The sequence below is a fragment of the Meles meles genome, chromosome 5 (genome assembly GCF_922984935.1).
Source record: "Meles meles chromosome 5, mMelMel3.1 paternal haplotype, whole genome shotgun sequence".
Classification (NCBI taxonomy): Eukaryota; Metazoa; Chordata; class Mammalia; order Carnivora; family Mustelidae; genus Meles; species Meles meles.
The window spans coordinates 152,824,597-152,845,220 of record NC_060070.1 but is presented as its reverse complement, the minus strand read 5'-3'; the positions used below and the strand labels follow the sequence as shown (position 1 = coordinate 152,845,220).

Below are 20,624 nucleotides of genomic sequence, written 5' to 3'. Positions count from 1 at the left end.
TTTCTCTCAGCATAATCTCTTCCAGTCCCGTCCATGTTGCTACAAAGGTTGGGTATTCATCCTTTCTGATGGAGGCATAATACTCCATTGTGTATATGGACCACATATTCCTTATCCACTCATCCGTTGAAGGGCATGTTGGTTCTTTCCACAGTTTGGCGACCGTAGCCATTGCTGCAATAAACATTGGGGTACAGGTGGCCATTCTTTTCACTACATCAGTATCTTTGGGGTAAATACCCAGCAGTGCAATTGCAGGGTCATAGGGAAACTCCATTCTTAATTTCTTCAGGAATCTCCACACTGTTCTCCAGAGTGGCTGCACCAACTTGCATTCCCACCAACAGTGTAAGAGGGTTCCCCTTTCTCCACATCCTCTCCCACACACGTTGTTTCCTGTCTTGCTAAATTTGGCCATTCTAACTGGTGTCAGGTGGTATCTCAATGTGGTTTTAATTTGAATCTCCCTGATGGCTAGTGATGATGAACATTTTTTCATGTGTCTGATAGCCATTTGTAAGTCTTCGTTGGAGAAGTGTCTGTTCATATCTTCTGCCCATTTTTCGATATGATTATCTGTTTTGTGTGTGTTGAGTTTGAGAAGTTCTTTATAGATCCTGGATATCAACCTTTTGTCTGTCCTGTCATTTGCAAATATCTTCTCCCATTCCGTGGGTTGCCTTTTGGTTTTGTTGACTGTTTCCTTTGCTGTGCAGAAGCTTTTGATCGTGATGAAGTCCCAAAAGGTCATTTTCACTTTCGTTTCCTTGGCCTTTGGAGACACATCTTGAAGGAAGTTGCTGTGGCTGATATCGAAGAGGTTACTGCCTATATTCTCCTCTAGGATTCTGATAGATTCCTGTCTCATGTTGAGTTCTTTTATCCATTTAGAGTTTATCTTTGTGTATGGTGTAAGAGAATGGTCGAGTTTCATTCTTCTACATATCGCTGTCCAGTTTTCCCAGCACCATTGATTGAAGAGACTGTCTTTTTCCATTGAATATATTTTCCTGTTTTGTCGAAGATTATTTCACCATAGAGTTGAGGGTCCATATCTGGGCTCTCCACTCTCTTCCACTGGTCTATGTGCCTGTTTTTATGCCAGTACCACGCTGTCTTGGTGATCACAGCTTTGTAGTAAAGCTTGAAATCAGGTAACGTGATGCCGCAATTTTGTTTTTGTTTTTCAACATTTCCTTAGCAATTTGGGGTCTCTTCTGACTCCATACAAATTTTAGGATTATATGCTCTAGCTCTTTGAAAAATACCGGTGGAATTTTGATTGGAATGGCATTAAAAGTATAGATTTCTCTAGGCAGTATAGACATTTTAACAATGTTTATTCTTCCAATCCAAGAGCATGGAACAGTCTTCCATCTTTTTGTGTCTTCTTCAATTTCTTTCATGAGTGTTCTGTAGTTCTTCGAGTACAGGTCCTTTACCTCTTTGGTTAGGTTTATTCCCATTTATCTTATGGTTCTTGGTGCTATAGTAAATGGAATCGATTCTCTAATTTCCCTTTCTGTATTTTCCTTGTTAGTGTATAAGAAAGCCACTGGTTTCTGTACATTGACTTTGTATCCTGCCACGTTACTGTAGTTCCTCGAGTACAGGTCCTTTACCTCTTTGGTTAGGTTTATTCCCAGGTATCTTAGGTTTCTTGGTGCTATAGTAAATGGAATCGATTCTGTAATTTCCCTTTCTGTATTTTCATTATTAATGTATAAGAAAGCCACTGATTTCTGTACATTGACTTGTATCCTGCCACGTTGCTGAATTGCTGTATGAGTTCTAGTAGTTTGGGGGTGGAGTCTTTGGGGTTTTCCATATAAAGAATCATGTCATCTGCGAAGAGAGAGAGTTTGACTTCTTCCTTGCCAATTTGGATACATTTTATTTCTCTTTGTTGTCTGATTGCCGTTGCTAGGACTTCTAATACTATGTTGAACAAGAGTGGTGAGAGTGGGCATCCTTGTCGTGTTCCTGATATCAACGGGAAGGCTGCAAGCTTTTTCCCATTGAGGATGATATTTGGTGTGGGTCTTTCATAGATAGATTTTTGAAGTTCAGGAATGTTCTTAAATGTTCTTTTTTAAAAAGATTTTATTTATTTACTTGACAGACAGAGATCACAAGTAGGCAGAGGAAGGCAGAGAGAGAGGGGGGGGGAAGCAGGCTCCCAACTGAGCAGAGAGCCGGATGCGGGGCTCGATCCCAGGACCTTGGGATCATGACCTGAGCTGACGGCAGAGGCTTAACCCTCTGAGCCACTCAGGCACCCCAGTTCTTAAATGTTCTTAACGATGCTAGTTCTTAAATGATCAGGAGTGAAAGAGTAGTTATACTTCTATTAGACAAAATATGGTTCAATCCAAAAAGGGTTGCAAGGGTAAATTAGAGTGGACAACTGAGTCTGAAGGGCTAGTATTACCTCTGAGAGATATTTTTATGTCACCAGAGTGAAATCCATGCTTTAGGGACTGAAGATGGATGTGTTTTTAGTGGTCCCAGGAGTGTCCTGTCCCATGGAACTCATTAGCCTCAGCTGCAGTATTCAGAGTTTGGCTCCCAGAGACAGCCAAAGAGGAAGTCTCTGGAGAGGGGACATCAAGAGGTCATCAATCTCTGGCTTCCAGTTTGACTGGGAGTGAAACTATGTCTCCATTTAACTTCCATTTACCATTCCATGTAATAGTACTAGCTACAATATTCTTTGCTAGTGTTTAAATTCCTTTTTAAATTTGAGACACACATTATTCACATAACATTGTAATAGTTCTAGGCATACAATGTAACGGTTCCTTACTGGTCTATGAAGTGGAGTCATCACCCCAGTGATTGTGGTTAACATGCACTGCTGCAAGCAGTCACCTCTTTTCATCTAGAGATGAGAACGTTTATGATTTATTCTCTTAGCAGTTTTCAAATATGTGATATGGTATATCAATACTCCTTTAGTTCTGGATCAGCATGTGGAGCTCGAGGGCTGCGTGAGATAGGACAGCATATAATGAATGATTGTAAGGGAATGATGAGGCTATCCACAGCATCATTAAGGACACCAGTCGTGGTGACTGAGATGTTAGATGATCCCTTTGTTAAAAGAGAGATGGCAAGAGGCAGTGCTCCTACTTTGGGCTCAATTGTGTCCCAGCAAAAGCTGTGGTCATATCCTAACACCTTGTGCATATGAATGTGACCTGTTTGAAGAGAAAGTCTTTGCAGATATAATCAAATGATGAGAGGGTTCTATGTGATGAAGGTGGCCTTTAATCCAGAATGGCCAGTGTCTTTATGAGAAGCGAAATCAGAGACACAGACACAGATACAGGAAGAATGCCATGTGACCACAGAGGGAAATTTGGAGAATGATGAATCTACAAACCAAGGAAGACCAAGGATTTCTGGCATCAGGAAGCTAAAAGAAAGACTTGAAACACATTCTCCTGTAGAACCTTCAGAAAAGGGGTACCCAGCTGGCACCTGATTTTAGACTGGCTTCCTGTACCATGAGGGAAAATGTGTCTTGTTTTAATTTTTTTTTTTAATTTAAATCTTAGGTGGTTAACATACAGTACAATATTGGTTTCTGGAGCAGAATTCAGTGATTCATCGCTTGCATGAAACACCCAGTGCTCTTCCCAAGAGTCCTCCTTCATACCTTTCACCCATTTTACCTCACCACTACCCACCTCCCTCTGTCAGTGCTCAGTGTGTTCTCTGTCATGAAGACTCCCTTATGGCTACATTCCCTCCCTTTGTTTTCTCTTTTCCCCCTTCTCATATGTTCGTGTCTTTTCTTTCTTAAATTCACATATGAATGAGATCATATGGTAGCTGTCTTTCCCTAACTGTGTTATTTCACTAAGCATAATACACTCCAGCTCCATCTACATTGTTGCAAATGGCAAGACTTCATTCTTTGTGATGGCTGAGTAGTATTCCACATCTTCTTTATCCATTCGTCAGTCGATGGACATTTGGGATCGTTCCATAATTCAGCTATTGTTGGTAATGCTGGTGTAAACATTGGGGTGCAAGTATCCCTTTTACACTGTATTTTTGTATTGTTTGGATATATTCATGGTAGTGCAAATGGTGAGTTGTAGGGTAGCTCATGTTTAATTTTTTGAGGAACCTACATACCATTTTCCAGATCGGCTGCACCAGCTTGCATTGCCAGTAACAGTGCAGGAGGGTTCCCCATTCTCTGTTTCCTCCCCCATATCTGATGTTTCCTCTGTTGTTAATTTTAGCCTTTATGACAGGTGCGACATGATAGCTCATTGTGGTTTTGATATGTATTTCCCTGATGCCGAGTGACATTGAGCATTTTTTTTTAATGTGCCTGTTAGGCATTCAGATGTCTGTTCTCTGTGTAACTGGTCTGTCTTTGTGTGGTCTGTCTCTTTCAGCTTCTGTCATTTGTCCCTCTGGATTTGTCTTCTCTGTGTCTCCCTTTTTGGGGAGGCATTTCATTTTCATTTTCCCTACGTAGGCTCTTCATCTGTTTATCCCGTGGTCACCACGGATCCCAACGCAGGCAGCAGTGCAGGGCAGTGACATCTCACTTAGCAGGAAGGTTGGGCTGTTCTTAGTGCTTCCCTCACAGGGAGGACAGGTAGTGAGGAAGAGGACTGCAGAGCTGGGAAGAGTTCAGAGACCAGAGACAGCCTGTTGGAGAATGTACTGAGCTGGTGGCAATTTAGATCTTTCAGAGGAAAGACCATCCTCACTGAGGGGCACCTGGGTGGCTCAGTCAGATAAGCGTCTGCCTTTGGCTCAGGTCATGATTCCAGGGTTCTAGGATTGAGCCCCTCATCTGGCTCCCTGCTTAGCTTGGAGTCTGCTTCTCTCTATCCCTTTGCTCCTTCCCCTGCTTTTTCTCTGTCTCTCAAATAAATAAATAAAATCTTAAAGAAAAAAGAACTGAATGGTTATGATATTGCCTCCCTTGCTAACTGGACATGGAGAGAACTTCAGCTTGCCTCCACCCAAATGCATACCTTTCTCTCTCCTTTGCTCTTGACTTTGTTATAAGCAGCCCTTTGATACCATTTTTAGTTGTGACTATAATGTGCTATAATTATAGCCTTACCGCACACGTATGAGTTCATGAAGAACAGTCTGTTTTACCTGTTTTTGAACTTATGCAGAGGGATTGTTTACTTTGTAACTTGCATCCTTTCCTCAGCACTTTATGTGAAAAAGATTGTTTCAATTTGTTTAGTTGGAGTGTTATTCAGACTGTTGGAAAGTACTCCTGTATGACTAGGTCACAATTTATCAGTTTACTGGGGTTGGGTCTTTGGATTCATCCAGGTCTTGGTTAATAGCAATGATACTGTTGTGGAGTGTTCTTATATGTGTGTCTTGGGGCAGGCGATGGAGGTGATGGATAATATGGGATCCAGGAATGTGAGTGTGGGTCGGCGTCTCCAGATAATGCCTCATGATCGTCAAAGTGACTTGAGCGTGTGAGGCTGGCAGTGAGTGGAGCCTGGACACAGAGCATTAACAGCAGGTCTGTGATTCTTTCCCGAGTCAGGACACCCACACTGTAGTGCCTGCCAGTTCCCCCTCTGACTCTCAGGAGGGGATCTACGTGGTACAGGGATAACTGAGAAAATTCAAATCTAAGATCATTTTCAGCAGGAAGTAGTTAATCTCTTTTGGTTGAACAGGGTAAATGAACCTGAAACTTATGGATCTAGGAGAAACAGCCACTAACCACCGAACTTCCTTCCTTTTTTCTGTAGTGATTATTTTAACTATCCCAATAAATTAAAAATCATTTGGAACTTAAATGCAAGACTAGTTGAAGTTAAATCATGTGTGTGTTTGTAAAAAGAGATGATTTTTTAAAAACTGAGTACATCACTAAAACCTATCAGTATAAACTGAACAGTGTTCTAGATGATTTGAGATTTTGTTTTCCCCTTGCTCTATTAGAAGTTTGGTAGAATTGGGTTGCCTTCCTTTATATTCATGGTAATGATAAGAATGTTCTTAATTAGAGAGTGTCAAGTATCATATGGTTTCACTTACTTGTGGTGCATAGCAAAAAACATGGAGGACATGGGGAGATGGAGAGGAGAAGGGAGTTGAGAGAAATTGGAAGGGGAGATGAACCATGAGAGACTACAGACTCTGAAAAAAAACCTGAGGGTTTTGAAGGGGCGGGACGTGGGAAGTTGGGGGGACCAGATGATGGGTAATAGAAAGGGCATGTATTGCATGGAGCACTGGGTGTGGTACAAAAACAATGAATACTGTTATGCTGAAAATAAACAAAACAAACAAACAAACAAAAAGAATGTGCTTAATTATTATCTCTGTGATCCCATATATATTGGTTATAAATGAAATTAAATTAATAATTTATTCACATATTTACATTAAAATTATATAGCTGAATTGTTTAATGTAAATATTTGGTCAGCTGTGAGGATAAAAATCTTAGGAGATTTGTAAAACCTATAGATTATTTAGAGATGATAGCCAAGGTGGCTGGGGAGATCACGGGAGTTATTTGTCCTCTGTGAAATATGTGAAATAACAAAGGAGACAATCAAGGTCTCCTCTGACATTGTCCTTGATCGTCATTCTCCCTGAGGACAGCCATCTCTGGACAGCTCAGTGACAGGGGCTCATTAACAGTGTGGAGCAGCTGCTCCCCAGATACATCAGCCAAGGAAATGCATTAGGGTTTCGGTGCCAGCCCAGCCACAGCTGAGTGTCACAGCACCCTCTCCTGTGTCATAAGGGACTCCCTGTCATAAAGGCAGTCACTGCTTTCACGAGACCATAGTGGAGTTTGCAATTGCCTTCATCTCCTACGTCCTAGAGGCAAAGTACAGATCTCTGTACCACATGAAGACACGTGAAGTCATCACAGAAAGCATCCTTTTGCTTAGGAAAAACCTACAGATAACCCAGATTGGGTATAGTCAGCCTTTGCACTTACTGCGTACAACTTAGTGCCAATCTCCAGTACTGTCGTTAGAAAATGACTTGGAACGGAGGCTGGGAAATAGCTTAGAACCCACAGAGAAGGTGAGCAAAGGGGAGTGAAATGGAACTTGGTCTGTGTGTTGCTTTAGGAATGGAAGATGGGTTTCTTTTTAGTAGGGAATGTTCTTGAAACAGAAAAGCTGTATTGGGTTGCATAATGTTCCATTGTCTAAAGGAACAGACGGTGGTAGTTCACAAACTCTAAGAACGAAATTTAGCTGTTCGTTACAGACTCCACCAAATCATTCCCAGACGTTTCAGTGTGCAGCAGTCCATTCATTATATCTGTGCATGCACACGTGGAAAACACTTTAAGTATGCATCTATAGTGGTGGTAAAATATGACCTTCAGTAATGGAATTAGAGTATGCATATGTGTGAAAGTATCAGACTCTAGGATTCCATGCTTTCCAATTGGTTTGTATTGTCCGTGAAAACAGACAGTATTTGTTTTCTATGCTGAAAGCTCATTGTCAGTGTTTATCATTTCTAAATGGTCATTTTCTCCCTTATGAGTTACCAACATGTCTAAAATATGTAGGGAGTTTTTAAAAAATGCTATGTTGAAGATTACAACAGGAGAATTCCATATTGTGTCAAAGTGTTTCTATTCAGACACTGGGTTCCATCCTTCTATCCTTGCACAGGATCGTGAATGGACTCTTGTATGAATGCTGTTGGGGTTCTGCTTAGACGCTCTTTACCTGGCGGCTGCTCTGATCCTAACCCTGTGTGTTAGGAATATGGGCCACCAGGTGCACAGCCATTCCCTTCTTCAGAGATTTGCCCTCAGGTGAGAGGGAGCCACTTGGCCAGGGGGTCTTGTGAACATATTTGAGGCAGCTCACAGCCAGGGACAGACTCACAAGAGATAAAAGGCTGCCAATATTGAGGCAGGACTAAGTCTGATGCAATGCATGCTGCAGAACTGTGCTGCCCAATACTGGAGTAAGTAGCCACAGAAAGTCATTTAAATTTAAATAATTAAAATAAATAAAGTACAAAATTCAGTTTCTCCGCTAGGCTATTTTAAATGCTCAGGTAGTGATGGATAGTGGCTGCTGCATTAGACAGCGAAGGCTGAGTATTTCCACCAGCACAGATGCATACTTGTATGGGAGAGTGGTGTCCAGCTTCTTACAGGATCAGGCTCATGCCATCTTCCACCTGAGACCACATCCTGGCTTAGCAGCATTCTCTGCTCTGTTTTGCTTCCCTCATCCCCTTTATCCTGAGAGCATTCCCTGAACAAACCACGTGCCATGGAAATCCTGCTTGATTCTCTACTCCCATGCAACCTGGTGGAGAGCACCGTCCCTGTTCATGCGACCTGTCATTTCCAGTGTTGTGATAGCTGCCTTCACCTCACTAGCTCATCTTGCATTGCCCTTGGGGGCCTGTTGTAGAATATGTGAGATCAGCTCAGACCTAGGGGACAGAAGCTTTATTAACGTTATGGATTTTCATTCCTAGAACTCTCAGCACTCTTTCAGGATTCATTTGGGGTCTGGATAGGGCACAGTTTGTATGTAAATTATGTCAGTGACTGTTACATTTTTGAAATATCTCCAAAACAGACATTATCTTGATATCTTTGACCTTTAAAATATGTACTTCGCATACTGAGTATCTTGTTTTATGGAAACATTTATTATTCCACTAAAATTAGTAGACTTCTGTGTCAGCATTGAACACTGACGGTAATGGCTCTATCAGCTTTCGTGTACTGGTACCAAATATTTAACCTCTTCCATTAGATGTCTGTTCTCTTATTTTTTATTGTAGAATTGTATTTTTTTTTCCATTTTATTTATTTTTTCAGCGTAACAGTATTCATTCTTTTTGCACAACACCCAGTGCTCCATGCAAAACGTGCCCTCCCCATTACCCACCACCTGTTCCCCCAACCTCCCACCCTTGACCCTTCAAAACCCTCAGGTTGCCCCAACCTCCCACCCCTGACCCTTCAAAACCCTCAGGTTGTTTTTCAGAGTCCATAGTCTCTTATGGTTCGCCTCCCCTCCCCAATGTCCATAGCCCACTCCCCCTCTCCCAATCCCACCTCCCCCCAGCAACCACCAGTTTGTTTTGTGAGATTAAGAGTCATTTATGGTTTGTCTCCCTCCCAATCCCATCTTGTTTCATTTATTCTTCTCCTATCCCCCTACCCGCCCATGTTGCTTCTCCATGTCCTCATATCAGGGAGATCATATGATAGTTGTCTTTCTCCGATTGACTTATTTCACTAAGCATGATACGCTCTAGTTCCATCCACGTCGTCGCAAATGGCAAGATTTCATTTCTTTTGATGGCTGCATAGTATTCCATTGTGTATATATACCACATCTTCTTTATCCATTCATCTGTTGATGGACATCTAGGTTCTTTCCATAGTCTGGCTATTGTAGACATTGCTGCTATAAACATTCGGGTACACGTGCTCCTTCGGATCACTATGTTTGTATCCTTAGGGTAAATACCCAGTAGTGCAATTGCTGGGTCATAGGGTAGTTCTATTTTCAACATTTTGAGGAACCTCCATGTTGTTTTCCAGAGTGGTTGCACCAGCTTGCATTCCCACCAACAGTGGAGGAGGGTTCCCCTTTCTCCACATCCTCTCCAGCATCTGTCATTTCCTGACTTGTTAATTTTAGCCATTCTGACTGGTGTGAGGCGATATCTCATTGTGGTTTTGATTTGTATTTCCCTGATGCCGAGTGACGTGGAGCACTTTTTCATGTGTCTGTTGGCCATCTGGATGTCTTCTTTGCAGAAATGTCTGTTCATGTCCTCTGCCCATTTCTTGATTGGATTGTTTGTTCTTTGGGTGTTGAGTTTGCTAAGTTCCTTATAGATTTTGGATACTAGCCCTTTATCTGATATGTCGTTTGCAAATATCTTCTCCCATTCTGTCAGTTGTCTTTTGGTTTTGTTAACTGTTTGCTTTGCTGTGCAAAAGCTTTTGATCTTGATGAAATCCCAATAGTTCATTTTTGCCCTTGCTTCCCTTGCCTTTGCCGTTGTTCCTAGGAAGATGTTGCTACGGCTGAGGTCGAAGAGGTTGCTGCCTGCATTCTCCTCAAGGATTTGGATGGATTCCTTTCTCACATTGAGGTCCTTCATCCATTTGGGGTCTATTTTCGTGTGTGGTGTAAGGAAGTGGTCCAATTTCATTTTTCTGCATGTGGCTGTCCAATTTTCCCAGCACCATTTATTGAAGAGGCTGTCTTTTTTCCATTGGACATTCTTTCCTGCTTTGTCGAAGATTAGTTGACCATAGAGTTGAGGGTCGATTTCTGGGCTCTCTATTCTGTTCCACTGATCTATGTGTCTGTTTTTGTGCCAGTACCATGCTGTCTTGATGATGACAGCTTTGTAATAGAGCTTGAAGTCCGGAATTGTGATGCCACCAACTTTGGCTTTGTTCTTCAATATTCCTTTGGCTATTCGAGGTCTTTTCTGGTTCCATATAAATTTTAGGATTATTTGTTCCATTTCTTTGAAAAAAATGGATGGTATTTTGATAGGGATTGCATTAAATGTGTAGATTGCTTTAGGTAGCATAGACATTTTCACAATATTTATTCTTCCAATACAGGAGCATGGAACATTTTTCCATTTTTTTGTGTCTTCCTCAATTTCTTTCATGAGTACTTTATAATTTTCTGTGTATAGATTCTTAGTCTCTTTGTTTAGGTTTATTCCTAGGTATCTTATAGTTTTGGGTACAATTGTAAATGGGATTGACTCCTTAATTTCTCTTTCTTCAGTCTTGTTGTTGGTGTACAGAAATGCAACTGATTTCTGTGCATTGATTTTATATCCTGACACTTTACTGAATTCCTGTACAAGTTCTAGCAGTTTTGGAGTGGAGTCTTTTGGGTTTTCCACATATAGTATCATATCATCTGCGAAGAGTGATAGTTTGACTTCTTCTTTACCAATTTGGATGCCTTTAATTTCTTTTTGTTGTCTGATTGCTGAGGCTAGGACTTCTAGTACTATGTTGAATAGCAGTGGTGATAATGGACATCCCTGCCGTGTTCCTGACCTTAATGGAAAAGCTTTCAGTTTTTCTCCATTGAGAATGATATTTGCGGTGGGTTTTTCATAGATGGCTTTGATAATATTGAGGTATGTGCCCTCTATCCCCACATTTTGAAGAGTTTTGATCAGGAAGGGATGCTGTACTTTGTCAAATGCTTTTTCAGCATCTATTGAGAGTATCATATGGTTCTTGTTCTTTCTTTTATTAATGTGTTCTATCACATTGATTGATTTGCGGATGTTGAACCAACCCTGCAGCCCTGGAATAAATCCCACTTGATCGTGGTGAATAATCCTTTTAATGTACTGTTGAATCCTATTGGCTAGTATTTTGGCGAGAATTTTTGCGTCTGTGTTCATCAAGGATATTGGTCTGTAGTTCTCTTTTTTGGTGGGATCCTTGTCTGATTTGGGGATCAAGGTGATGCTGGCCTCATAAAATGAGTTTGGAAGTTTTCCTTCCATTTCTATTTTTTGGAACAGTTTCAGGAGAATAGGAATGAGTTCTTCTTTAAATGTTTGGTAGAATTCCCCTGGGAAGCCGTCTGGCCCTGGGTTTTTGTTTGTTTGGAGATTTTTGATGACTGTTTCAATCTCCTTACTGGTTATGGGCCTGTTCAGGTTTTCTATTTCTTCCTGGTTCAGTTGTGGTAGTTTATATCTCTCTAGAAATGCATCCATTTCTTCCAGATTGTCCAATTTGTTGGCGTAGAGTTGCTCATAGTATGTTCTTATAATTGTCTGTATTTCTTTGGTGTTAGTTGTGATCTCTCCTCTTTCATTCATGATTTTATTGATTTGGGTCCTTTCTCTTTTCTTTTTGATGAGTCTGGCCAGGGGTTTATCAATCTTATTGATTCTTTCAAAGAACCAGCTCCTAGTTTCATTGATTTTTTCTATTGTTTTTTTGGTTTCTATTTCATTGATTTCTGCTCTGATCTTTATGATTTCTCTTCTCCTGCTGGGTTTAGGGTTTCTTTCTTGTTCTTTCTCCAGCTCCTTTACGCGTAGGGTTAGGTTGTGTACTTGGGACCTTTCTTGTTTCTTGAGAAAGGCTTGTACCGCTATATATTTTCCTCTCAGGACTGCCTTTGCTGTGTCCCACAGATTTTGAACTGTTGTGTTTTCATTATCATTTGTTTCCATGGATTTTTTCAATTCTTCTTTAATTTCCTGGTTAACCCATTCATTCTTTAGAAGGATGCTGTTTAGTCTCCATGTATTTGGGTTCTTTCCAGCTTTCGTCTTGTGATTGAGTTCTAGCTTCAGAGCATTGTGGTCTGAAAATATGCAGGGAATAATCCTAATCTTTTGATACCGGTTGAGACCTGATTTGTGACCCAGGATGTGATCTATTCTGGAGAAGGTTCCATGTGCACTAGAGAAGAATGTGTATTCTGTTGCTTTGGGATGAAATGTTCTGAATATATCTGTGATGTCCATCTGGTCCAGTGTGTCATTTAAGGCCTTTATTTCCTTGTTGATCTTTTGCTTGGATGATCTGTCCATTTCAGTGAGGGGAGTGTTCAAGTCCCCTACTATTATTGTATTATTATTGATGTGTTTCTTTGATTTTGTTATTAATTGGTTGATATAGTTGGCTGCTGCCACGTTAGGGGCATAGATATTTAAAATTGTTAGATCTTCTTGTTGGACAGACCCTTTGAGTAGGATATAGTGTCCTTCCTCATCTCTTATTATAGTCTTTGGCTTAACATCTAATTGATCTGATATAAGGATTGCCACCCCAGCTTTCTTCTGATGCCCATTAGCATGGTAAATTGTTTTCCACCCCCTCACTTTAAATCTGGAGGTGTCTTCGCGTCTAAAATGAGTTTCTTGTAGGCAACATACTGATGGGTTTTGTTTTTTTATCCATTCTGATACCCTGTGTCTTTTGATTGGGGCATTTAGCCCATTAACATTCAGGGTAACTATTGAGAGATATGAATTTAGAGCCATTATGAGTCTGTAAGGTGACTGTTACTGTATATTGTCTCTGTACCTTTCTGATCTACTACTTTTAGGCTCTCTCTTTGCTTAGAGGACCCCTTTCAATATTTCCTGTAGAGCTGGTTTGGTGTTTGCAAATTCTTTCAGTTTTTGTTTGTCCTCGAAGCTTTTGATCTCTCCTTCTATTTTCAAAGATAGCCTAGCTGGATAGAGTATTCTTGGCTGCATGTTTTTCTCATTTAGTGCTCTGAATATATCATGCCAGCTCTTTCTGGCCTGCCAGGTCTCTGTGGATAAGTCTGCCGCCAATCTAATATTTTTACCATTGTATGTTACAGACTTCTTTTCTCGGGCTGCTTTCAGGATTTTCTCTTTGTCACTAAGACTTGTAAATTTTACTATTAGGTGATGGGGTGTGGACCTATTCTTGTTGACTTTGAGGGGGGTTCTCTGCATCTCCTGGATTTTAATGCTTGTTCCCTTTGCCATATTAGGGAAATTCTCTCCAATGATTCTCTCCAATAGACCTTCTGCTCCCCTCTCTGTTTCTTCTTCTTCTGGAATCCCAATTATTCTAATGTTGTTTCGTCTTATGGTGTCACTTATCTCTCGAATTCTCCCCTCATGGTCCAGTAGCTGTTTGTCCCTCTTTTGCTCGGCTTCCTTATTCTCTGTCATTTGGTCTTCTATATCACTAATTCTTTCTTCTGCCTCATTTATCCTAGCAGTGAGAGCCTCCATTTTTGATTGCACCTCATTAATAGCTTTTTTGATTTCAACTTGGTTAGATTTTAGTTCTTTAATTTCTCCAGAAAGGGCTTTAATATCTCCAGAGAGGGTTTCTCTAATATCTTCCATGCCTTTTTCGAGCCCGGCTAGAATGTTCAGAATCGTCATTCTGAACTCTTGATCTGACATATTACCAATGTCTGTGTTGATTAGGTCCCTAGCCTTTGGTACTGTGTCTTGTTCTTTTGTTTGTGGTGATTTTTTCCGTCTTGTCATTTTGTCCAGATAAGAGGGTATGAAGGAGCAAATAAACTACTAAAAGGGTGGCAAAGACCCCAGAAAAATGCGCTGTAACCAAATCAGCAGAGACCCCAAATTGTGGGGGGGAGAACGGGGATAAAAACAGGTTCTGAAAAAAAAAAAAAAAGAAAAAGAAAAAGAAAAAAATTTAAAAAATAAAACAAATAAAAAAATATTAAAAAGAAAGAAAAAAATATATATATTTAGGTGAACTAGTCAAAAAACGTTAAAAAAGAAAAGGGTAAAAGTTTTAAAAAATTTAGCAGAAGAAGAAAAAAGAAAAAAGAAAAAAAAATTGAAAAAAGAAAAAAAAAATTGAAAAAAGAAAAAAAATTGAAGTAGCCGCAAGACTAAGGAATCATGGTGAGAAAGCCATGAGTTCCGTGCTTTGCTTTCTCCTCCTCTGGAATTGCTCTGCTGTCTTAGGAATTGAATCTGCTTTCTCCTTGATAGATGAACTTCGTCCTGGCTGGATATTTTGTTGATCTTCTGGGGGAGGGGCCTGTTGTAGTGACTCTCAAGTGTCTTTGCCCGAGGCGGGATTGCACCGCCCTTACCGGCGGCCGGACTAAGTAATCGGCTCGGGTTCGCTTTTGGGAGCTTCTGTTCCCTGAACGCTTTCCGTAGAGTTCCGGAGGATGGGAATGAAAATGGCGGCCTCCTAGTCTCCGGCCCAGAGGAGCCGAGAGCCCGGGGCCCCACTCCTCAGTGCGCCCCCAGAGGACAGCACCCAATCACTCCCGTATCCCCAGCCTCTAGCCGCGCTCCGAGCTCACCCAGCCCGCGACCAGTTCAAGGTAACCCTGAGCTGAGAGTTCAGTCCTCGGCTCTGTCTCTGAAGCTGGCTTCTCCGTTCTAATACCTGCGAGCTCTCCGACACTCCGACACCCCCGATCCTTCTGTGACCCCGCGGGGCCTGGGGCCACGCTGGCCCCGCGTGGGCTTCACCCTGGTTTAGCCTCTGGAGCAATGTCCCTCAGTGGAACAGACTTTTAAAAGTCCTGATTTTGTGCTCCGTTCCTCCGCCGCTTGCCGGGAGCCGGCCCCTCCCCCCGCGGTCTATCTTCCCGTCGTTTTAGATTCACTTCTCCGCCAGTCCTACCTTTCAGAAAGTGGTTGATTTTCTGTTTCTAGAGTTGCTGTTCTTCTTCTCTTCGCTCTCCCGTTGGATTTGTAGGTGTTTGCAATGTTTAGATAAGCTATCGAGCTGATCTCCTGTTACCTGATGTAGTCTCAGGCTGCTACTTCTCCGCCATCTTAACTCCTCCTCCAGAATTGTATTTTTTTGAGGTGTCATTTCCACTTTATTGTTTTTAGATGGTGATTATTACATAAAATGCCATTGTATCTGTTTTGTACAATCTATTTTTGTTTCACCTAATAGCTCTTTTCTCTCTCAACGTATAATCTGTGCTTTTCTCAAGGATTTATTGTTTTGTATGCAAGATAATAATTTTTATTGTATTTGTAACTGGATTTTCCTCTACCGTATCACATCATGATAATTGCTAGAGGTGGCGTTCTGTGCTCCTTACATAGGATGGGTGTGTTTACTTTTCCAGCCAGGATTATTTACATAGTTTGTCCAAGAGGAATGAATGTCTCTTAATGCATTCAGGCATTTGATACCTGCCTACGTAGAGATGGCGGTTTTTAATCTACTCACACAAGTCTTTAACGTGGGAAGAAGTAGGCGAAATGAAGTTTTTCATTTAACCTTAGGCTACACCTGTCCTTTCTCTGGGAAGATGTGTTCTGTGGCGGTGCACACAGATTGGAGAGGGACCGGTGCTGAGCGGAGGAGGTGGAAGGGAAGAAAGTGAGCCAGATCAGCAGCACAAGCTGTTGGAGATCGGAAGAGTGCGTTATGCAGCCCCCTCTTTCTCACGTCCAGTGCCGCTCTAGAGGAATAGTTTTCCTAGATGTAATGTGGGAAAAATAAGAAGAAGATGGTGGATTATGACAAGAGTATTCCTGTTCCCTCCCAGGGTTCTCTCTAGGAAGGCACTGGAAGCAATTGTAACCTCCACAGACAATCCCATTCTTTTTCTCTCTTTTAGTTGGCATCTCCTTTGCCTGGTACTTTATTTTTCAACTGAAAATCATATTCATTTTTGTACCTGTCCGATAGAAGCCGTTCAGCATTCTTTAGATATGTGTATACACACATACACATACATACATAATCTGGAAAAGAAGGAAACCATTTGTAGAGGTTCAGCTCACCAGAGTTTTGTCTTCTCTTCTCTTCCTTCTTAGTCCTTATTGATAAGATAACATTAAAATATATCACTATTTATTGTGATGGTACAATATGATATTGGTGTTTTCCTTGGATGAGTAACATTTCCCTTTTGTCCTCCTTATTTTGTTGAGTAATGCCTTCATTAGACACCTTGAAAACACCACCATTTATTTCAGATAATTTATCTGTATTTGTGCATGTGTGCATGTAACTGTGGTTTGTTTTTCTTTGCTCTTTTGAGAGTCTGGGCACATTCCCTGTTGCACGTTTACACTCTCTCAGATACTTTATAACTAATTCCATTAAGAAAGGTTTTGTGGGGAGGTTTTTCTTTTTTTCTTTTTTTTTTTTTTTTTGTTTTCTGTTTTGTTTTGTTTTTTGGTGGATACAGCTGAATTCATTTCTACAGGAAATCCAAGGAACTATAAAATAATGTGAAATACTGTATCCTCTATTCTGATTCCATAAAACTTATTTTAAGCCAGTTTTGTACCAATTTCTTTCACACACCAGTGGGTCTGCCCTGAAACGTGATTCAGATATTTAGTCTTAGAAGAACAAGAAATGAACTGTATGCCTAAGCATTTGAACATGATATAACTGAAACACTCATTTTCTGAGCCTCTTTGGTTGGTTTATAACTGCTTCTTCAGTACTAAGCAGCTGGAAGAATAGGGTCATCAGACTCACCTGAGCGCTGGTAACATATCTGATTCAGCATCATTAACTCTGCAAGACAGCTTCAAGAAGGTACTAACCTAATGTTGACAGGTATCTGAGATTTGAGATAATACTAGAATATCCTTTTTATGACTTCTGTGTAGCACTCCAAGGTTTCCATTATAGGTATTTACCTGTCATTGATTTGGGAATAAATCTGTCTTTATCTCTATATATTTATCTAATCGATTACTTCATCATAGAAGTGGTGTGAAGCATTACCCTTCGTATATAGATTATACAGTTAGGTAACTTTTTAAAGTATTTATTCTGATTAGAATGTGGATGGTGAATAGTCCAATCTTTTTCAGGAATTTCATGTGCTCTGGTTGGCAATGTGTGAAACAAAAGTGTGCAGAAGGAAGAGGAAAGTTGTGGCCACTGAATTTTAGGGCTCTGATTCCACCTGACTCTGCATGACCAAGGTATGTTCAGAGTTCCTGAAAATTGACACAGTAGGGCGCCTGGGTGGCTCAGTGGGTTAAGCCGCTGCCTTCAGCTCAGGTTATGATCTCAGGGTCCTGGGATCGAGTCCCACATCGGGATCTCTGCTCAGCAGGGAGCCTGCTTCCTTCTCTTTCTCTCTCTCTCTCTGTCTGCCTCTCTGCCTACTTGTGATCTCTCTCTGTCAAATAAATAAATAAAATCTTAAAAAAAAAGAAAATTGACACAGTAATTTTAAGCATCTTTAGACAAAGTTAAGCACTGTATTACATGGTGGTGTTTTCAGGTTCTCTCTGATTGTGTGTTTAGTTGTTTTACTCCACTTAGGAAACACAAATTCCAAACGTGTAGCTTTCATAAATATAGTATCTTAGAGAGGTAATTCTGACACAATGTTTATAGGCAGAACTACTACTGATACTACAGATATTTTGAATGTAATTGAATTATTTTTATATGTACATTCTAGCTCTTAAATTCCCATATCTGAACACATTCTGCATTTATTTTGTATTATATTCCATTGCAGTATAATAGTAGCAATAATGTGCATGTGTATATGTATATGTATATATATATAAATATATATATATACATATATATATGTATATATATATATATTGCACTACTGGGTATTTACCCTGAAGATACAAATGTAGTGATTCACAATCACTACATTATATATATATATATATAATATATATATATATCACTAAACATATATATATAATGTAGTGATTGTGAATCACTACATTTTTATCTTCAGGGTAAATACCCAGTAGTGCAATTGCTGTTGGTAGGGTAGCTCTATTTCCAACTTTTTCATCTATTTTCAACTTTTTGAGGAACCTCCATGCTGCTTTCCAGAGTGGTTGCACCAGCTTGCATTTCCACCAACAGGGTAGGAGGGTTCCCCTTTCTCTGCATCCTCCCCAGCATCTGTCATTTTCTGACTTGTTAATTTTAGCCATTTGACTGGTGAGAGGTGGTATCTCATTGTGGTTTTGATTTGTATTTCCCTGAAGCCAAGTGATGTGGAGCACTTTTACATGTACATTCTAGCTCTTAATTTCTTATCTCTGAACAAATTTTTAGTTTCTTTTGTATTATATTCCATTGCAGGTGAGCTGTGTACAAATCCAGTTCTGTAAAACATAAGATACATATTTGCAATAATGTCTCTCCCTCTGTCTGCATCTCCTTCTGATTCTTTCTGATTGTTCTCCTTCTCTTTCCTTCATCCTTATTATCTCTAAAATGTATGTACATACTTACAGTCCTTTAAGTCCCATTAAGTTCAGACCAAAAGACCTTTTATAGCTAAGCCAATGCCAACATGAAGTCCATTATTTTGTTTTTCCCGTATTACATATTAAAGATTTACTTTTTGTGATAATGTGGAGGTAAACTGGTGTAAGATATGTCAATTTCAATCATTTATTGAAACAGTTACTTTTAGTCTGCCATGACCTGTCTTATAACATGAGAGATCCACATCCACTGGCACCAACCTTTTTTTTTTTTGTAGGTTTCTTTTAAAAGTTGCTAAACACTTGATTCTGACAGGAAACATGGGCTAACAGAGGATGGAACAGAAAAATGGCAGTTCTTTCACAGGGTTTATCCTGCTTGGGTTCTCTGACCGGCCTCAACTGGAGCTAGTCCTCTTTGTGGTCCTCCTGATCTTCTATCTGTTCACTCTGCTGGGAAACACCACCATCATTGCCTTGTCCTTCCTCGACCCAAATCTACATACTCCCATGTACTTTTTCCTCTCCAACCTAAGCTTCCTGGACCTGTGTTACACGACCAGGACTGTCCCGCAGCTCCTGGTTCATCTCAGGACAGAAGACAAGTCTATCTCGTTTGGTGGCTGTGTAGTTCAAATGTTTGTCTTCTTAGGGCTGGGATGCACGGAATGCATTCTGTTAGGGGTCATGGCGTTTGACCGCTATGCAGCCATCTGCAAGCCCCTGCAGTACACCATGATCATGCACCCCCGTCTCTGTGCCCTCATGGCTTCTGCATCGTGGTCCTTTGGTTTTGGCAACTCCTTATTGCAGACAGTGCTCATCTTCCTTTTACCACTTTGTGGGAGAAATAAATTAGACCACTTCCTTTGTGAGGTCCCTGCAATGATCAAGCTTGTCTGTGTTGACACCACTGTGAATCAGTCTGAGCTCTTCTTTGCCAGTGTGGTCATCTTCCTCATACCTGTGACTTTAATCATCTTCTCCTATGGTCAGATCGTCAGGGCAGTCTTAAGAATAAAGTCATCTGCAGGGCAGAGGAAAGCGTTTGGTACATGTGGGTCCCACATCACAGTGGTCTCCCTGTTCTATGGCACGGCCATCTATGCTTACCTCCAGCCCAGCAACAACTACTCCCAGGATCAGGGCAAGTTTGTTTCTCTTTTCTATGCCATCGTCACCCCCACGGTCAACCCCGTCATATATACACTGAGGAACAAGGATGTGACGGGAGCAATGAAGAAGGTGTTTTGCAGGGGCCAGGACTCCAGATGACCGGGTGGGGAAGACCCTTTGATGGAACACATTGAATCCCAGAGTGATTAGGATGTTTGTGATCTACGTGGATCATCTAAAATTTCTGGTGATAAGTTTCAAGGGAATACTTAGTTCATTCTTTTATGCAAATGAGTGCTCAAAATCCAAGTTCAAGGATTCAAACAACTTTGGGAGAGGCTGATTTTTGTTCCTAGATCCAATACACACACACACACACACACACACACACACACACACACACACACATATATATATATATGGATTTATTATTTAATTTGATAAAGACAGAGCATGAGCAGCAGGGGTGTTGGGAGAGGGAGAAAGAATCTTAAGCAGACTGTACCCTGAGCGCAGAGCCTGATGCTGGGATAGGTCCTACAACCCTGAGATCACACCCTGAGCTGAAATCAAGTGTCGGGCACTCATCAGGGTGCCCGAGCATCTTCATCACATTCGTACTTTAGAGAGCTTCACAGGTTTTTCCTATTTCACTCTCATTTAGGAATCCTATTCTAAGTGCAAAAAGACATTTATGCACATAATATGAAGGCATAGGTAAAATAACAATACGAACTGCTAACATGCTGTAAGAAATGTTAACATTTTAGCATTTTGTAGCAACTGCTGGAGGAACCACACTTATT

General features: G+C 40.8%; 1 protein-coding gene across 1 annotated transcript; it reads left to right on the top strand.

The window, feature by feature from the left end:
• Window positions 1-19,038: 19,038 nt before the first annotated feature.
• On the top strand, window positions 19,039-19,977 carry LOC123942064 (putative olfactory receptor 2B8). Its single transcript, XM_046006014.1, has one exon. The coding sequence runs from the start codon at window positions 19,039-19,041 to the stop codon at window positions 19,975-19,977; it is 939 nt and encodes a 312-aa protein (XP_045861970.1).
• The last annotated feature ends 647 nt before the right edge of the window (window positions 19,978-20,624 follow it).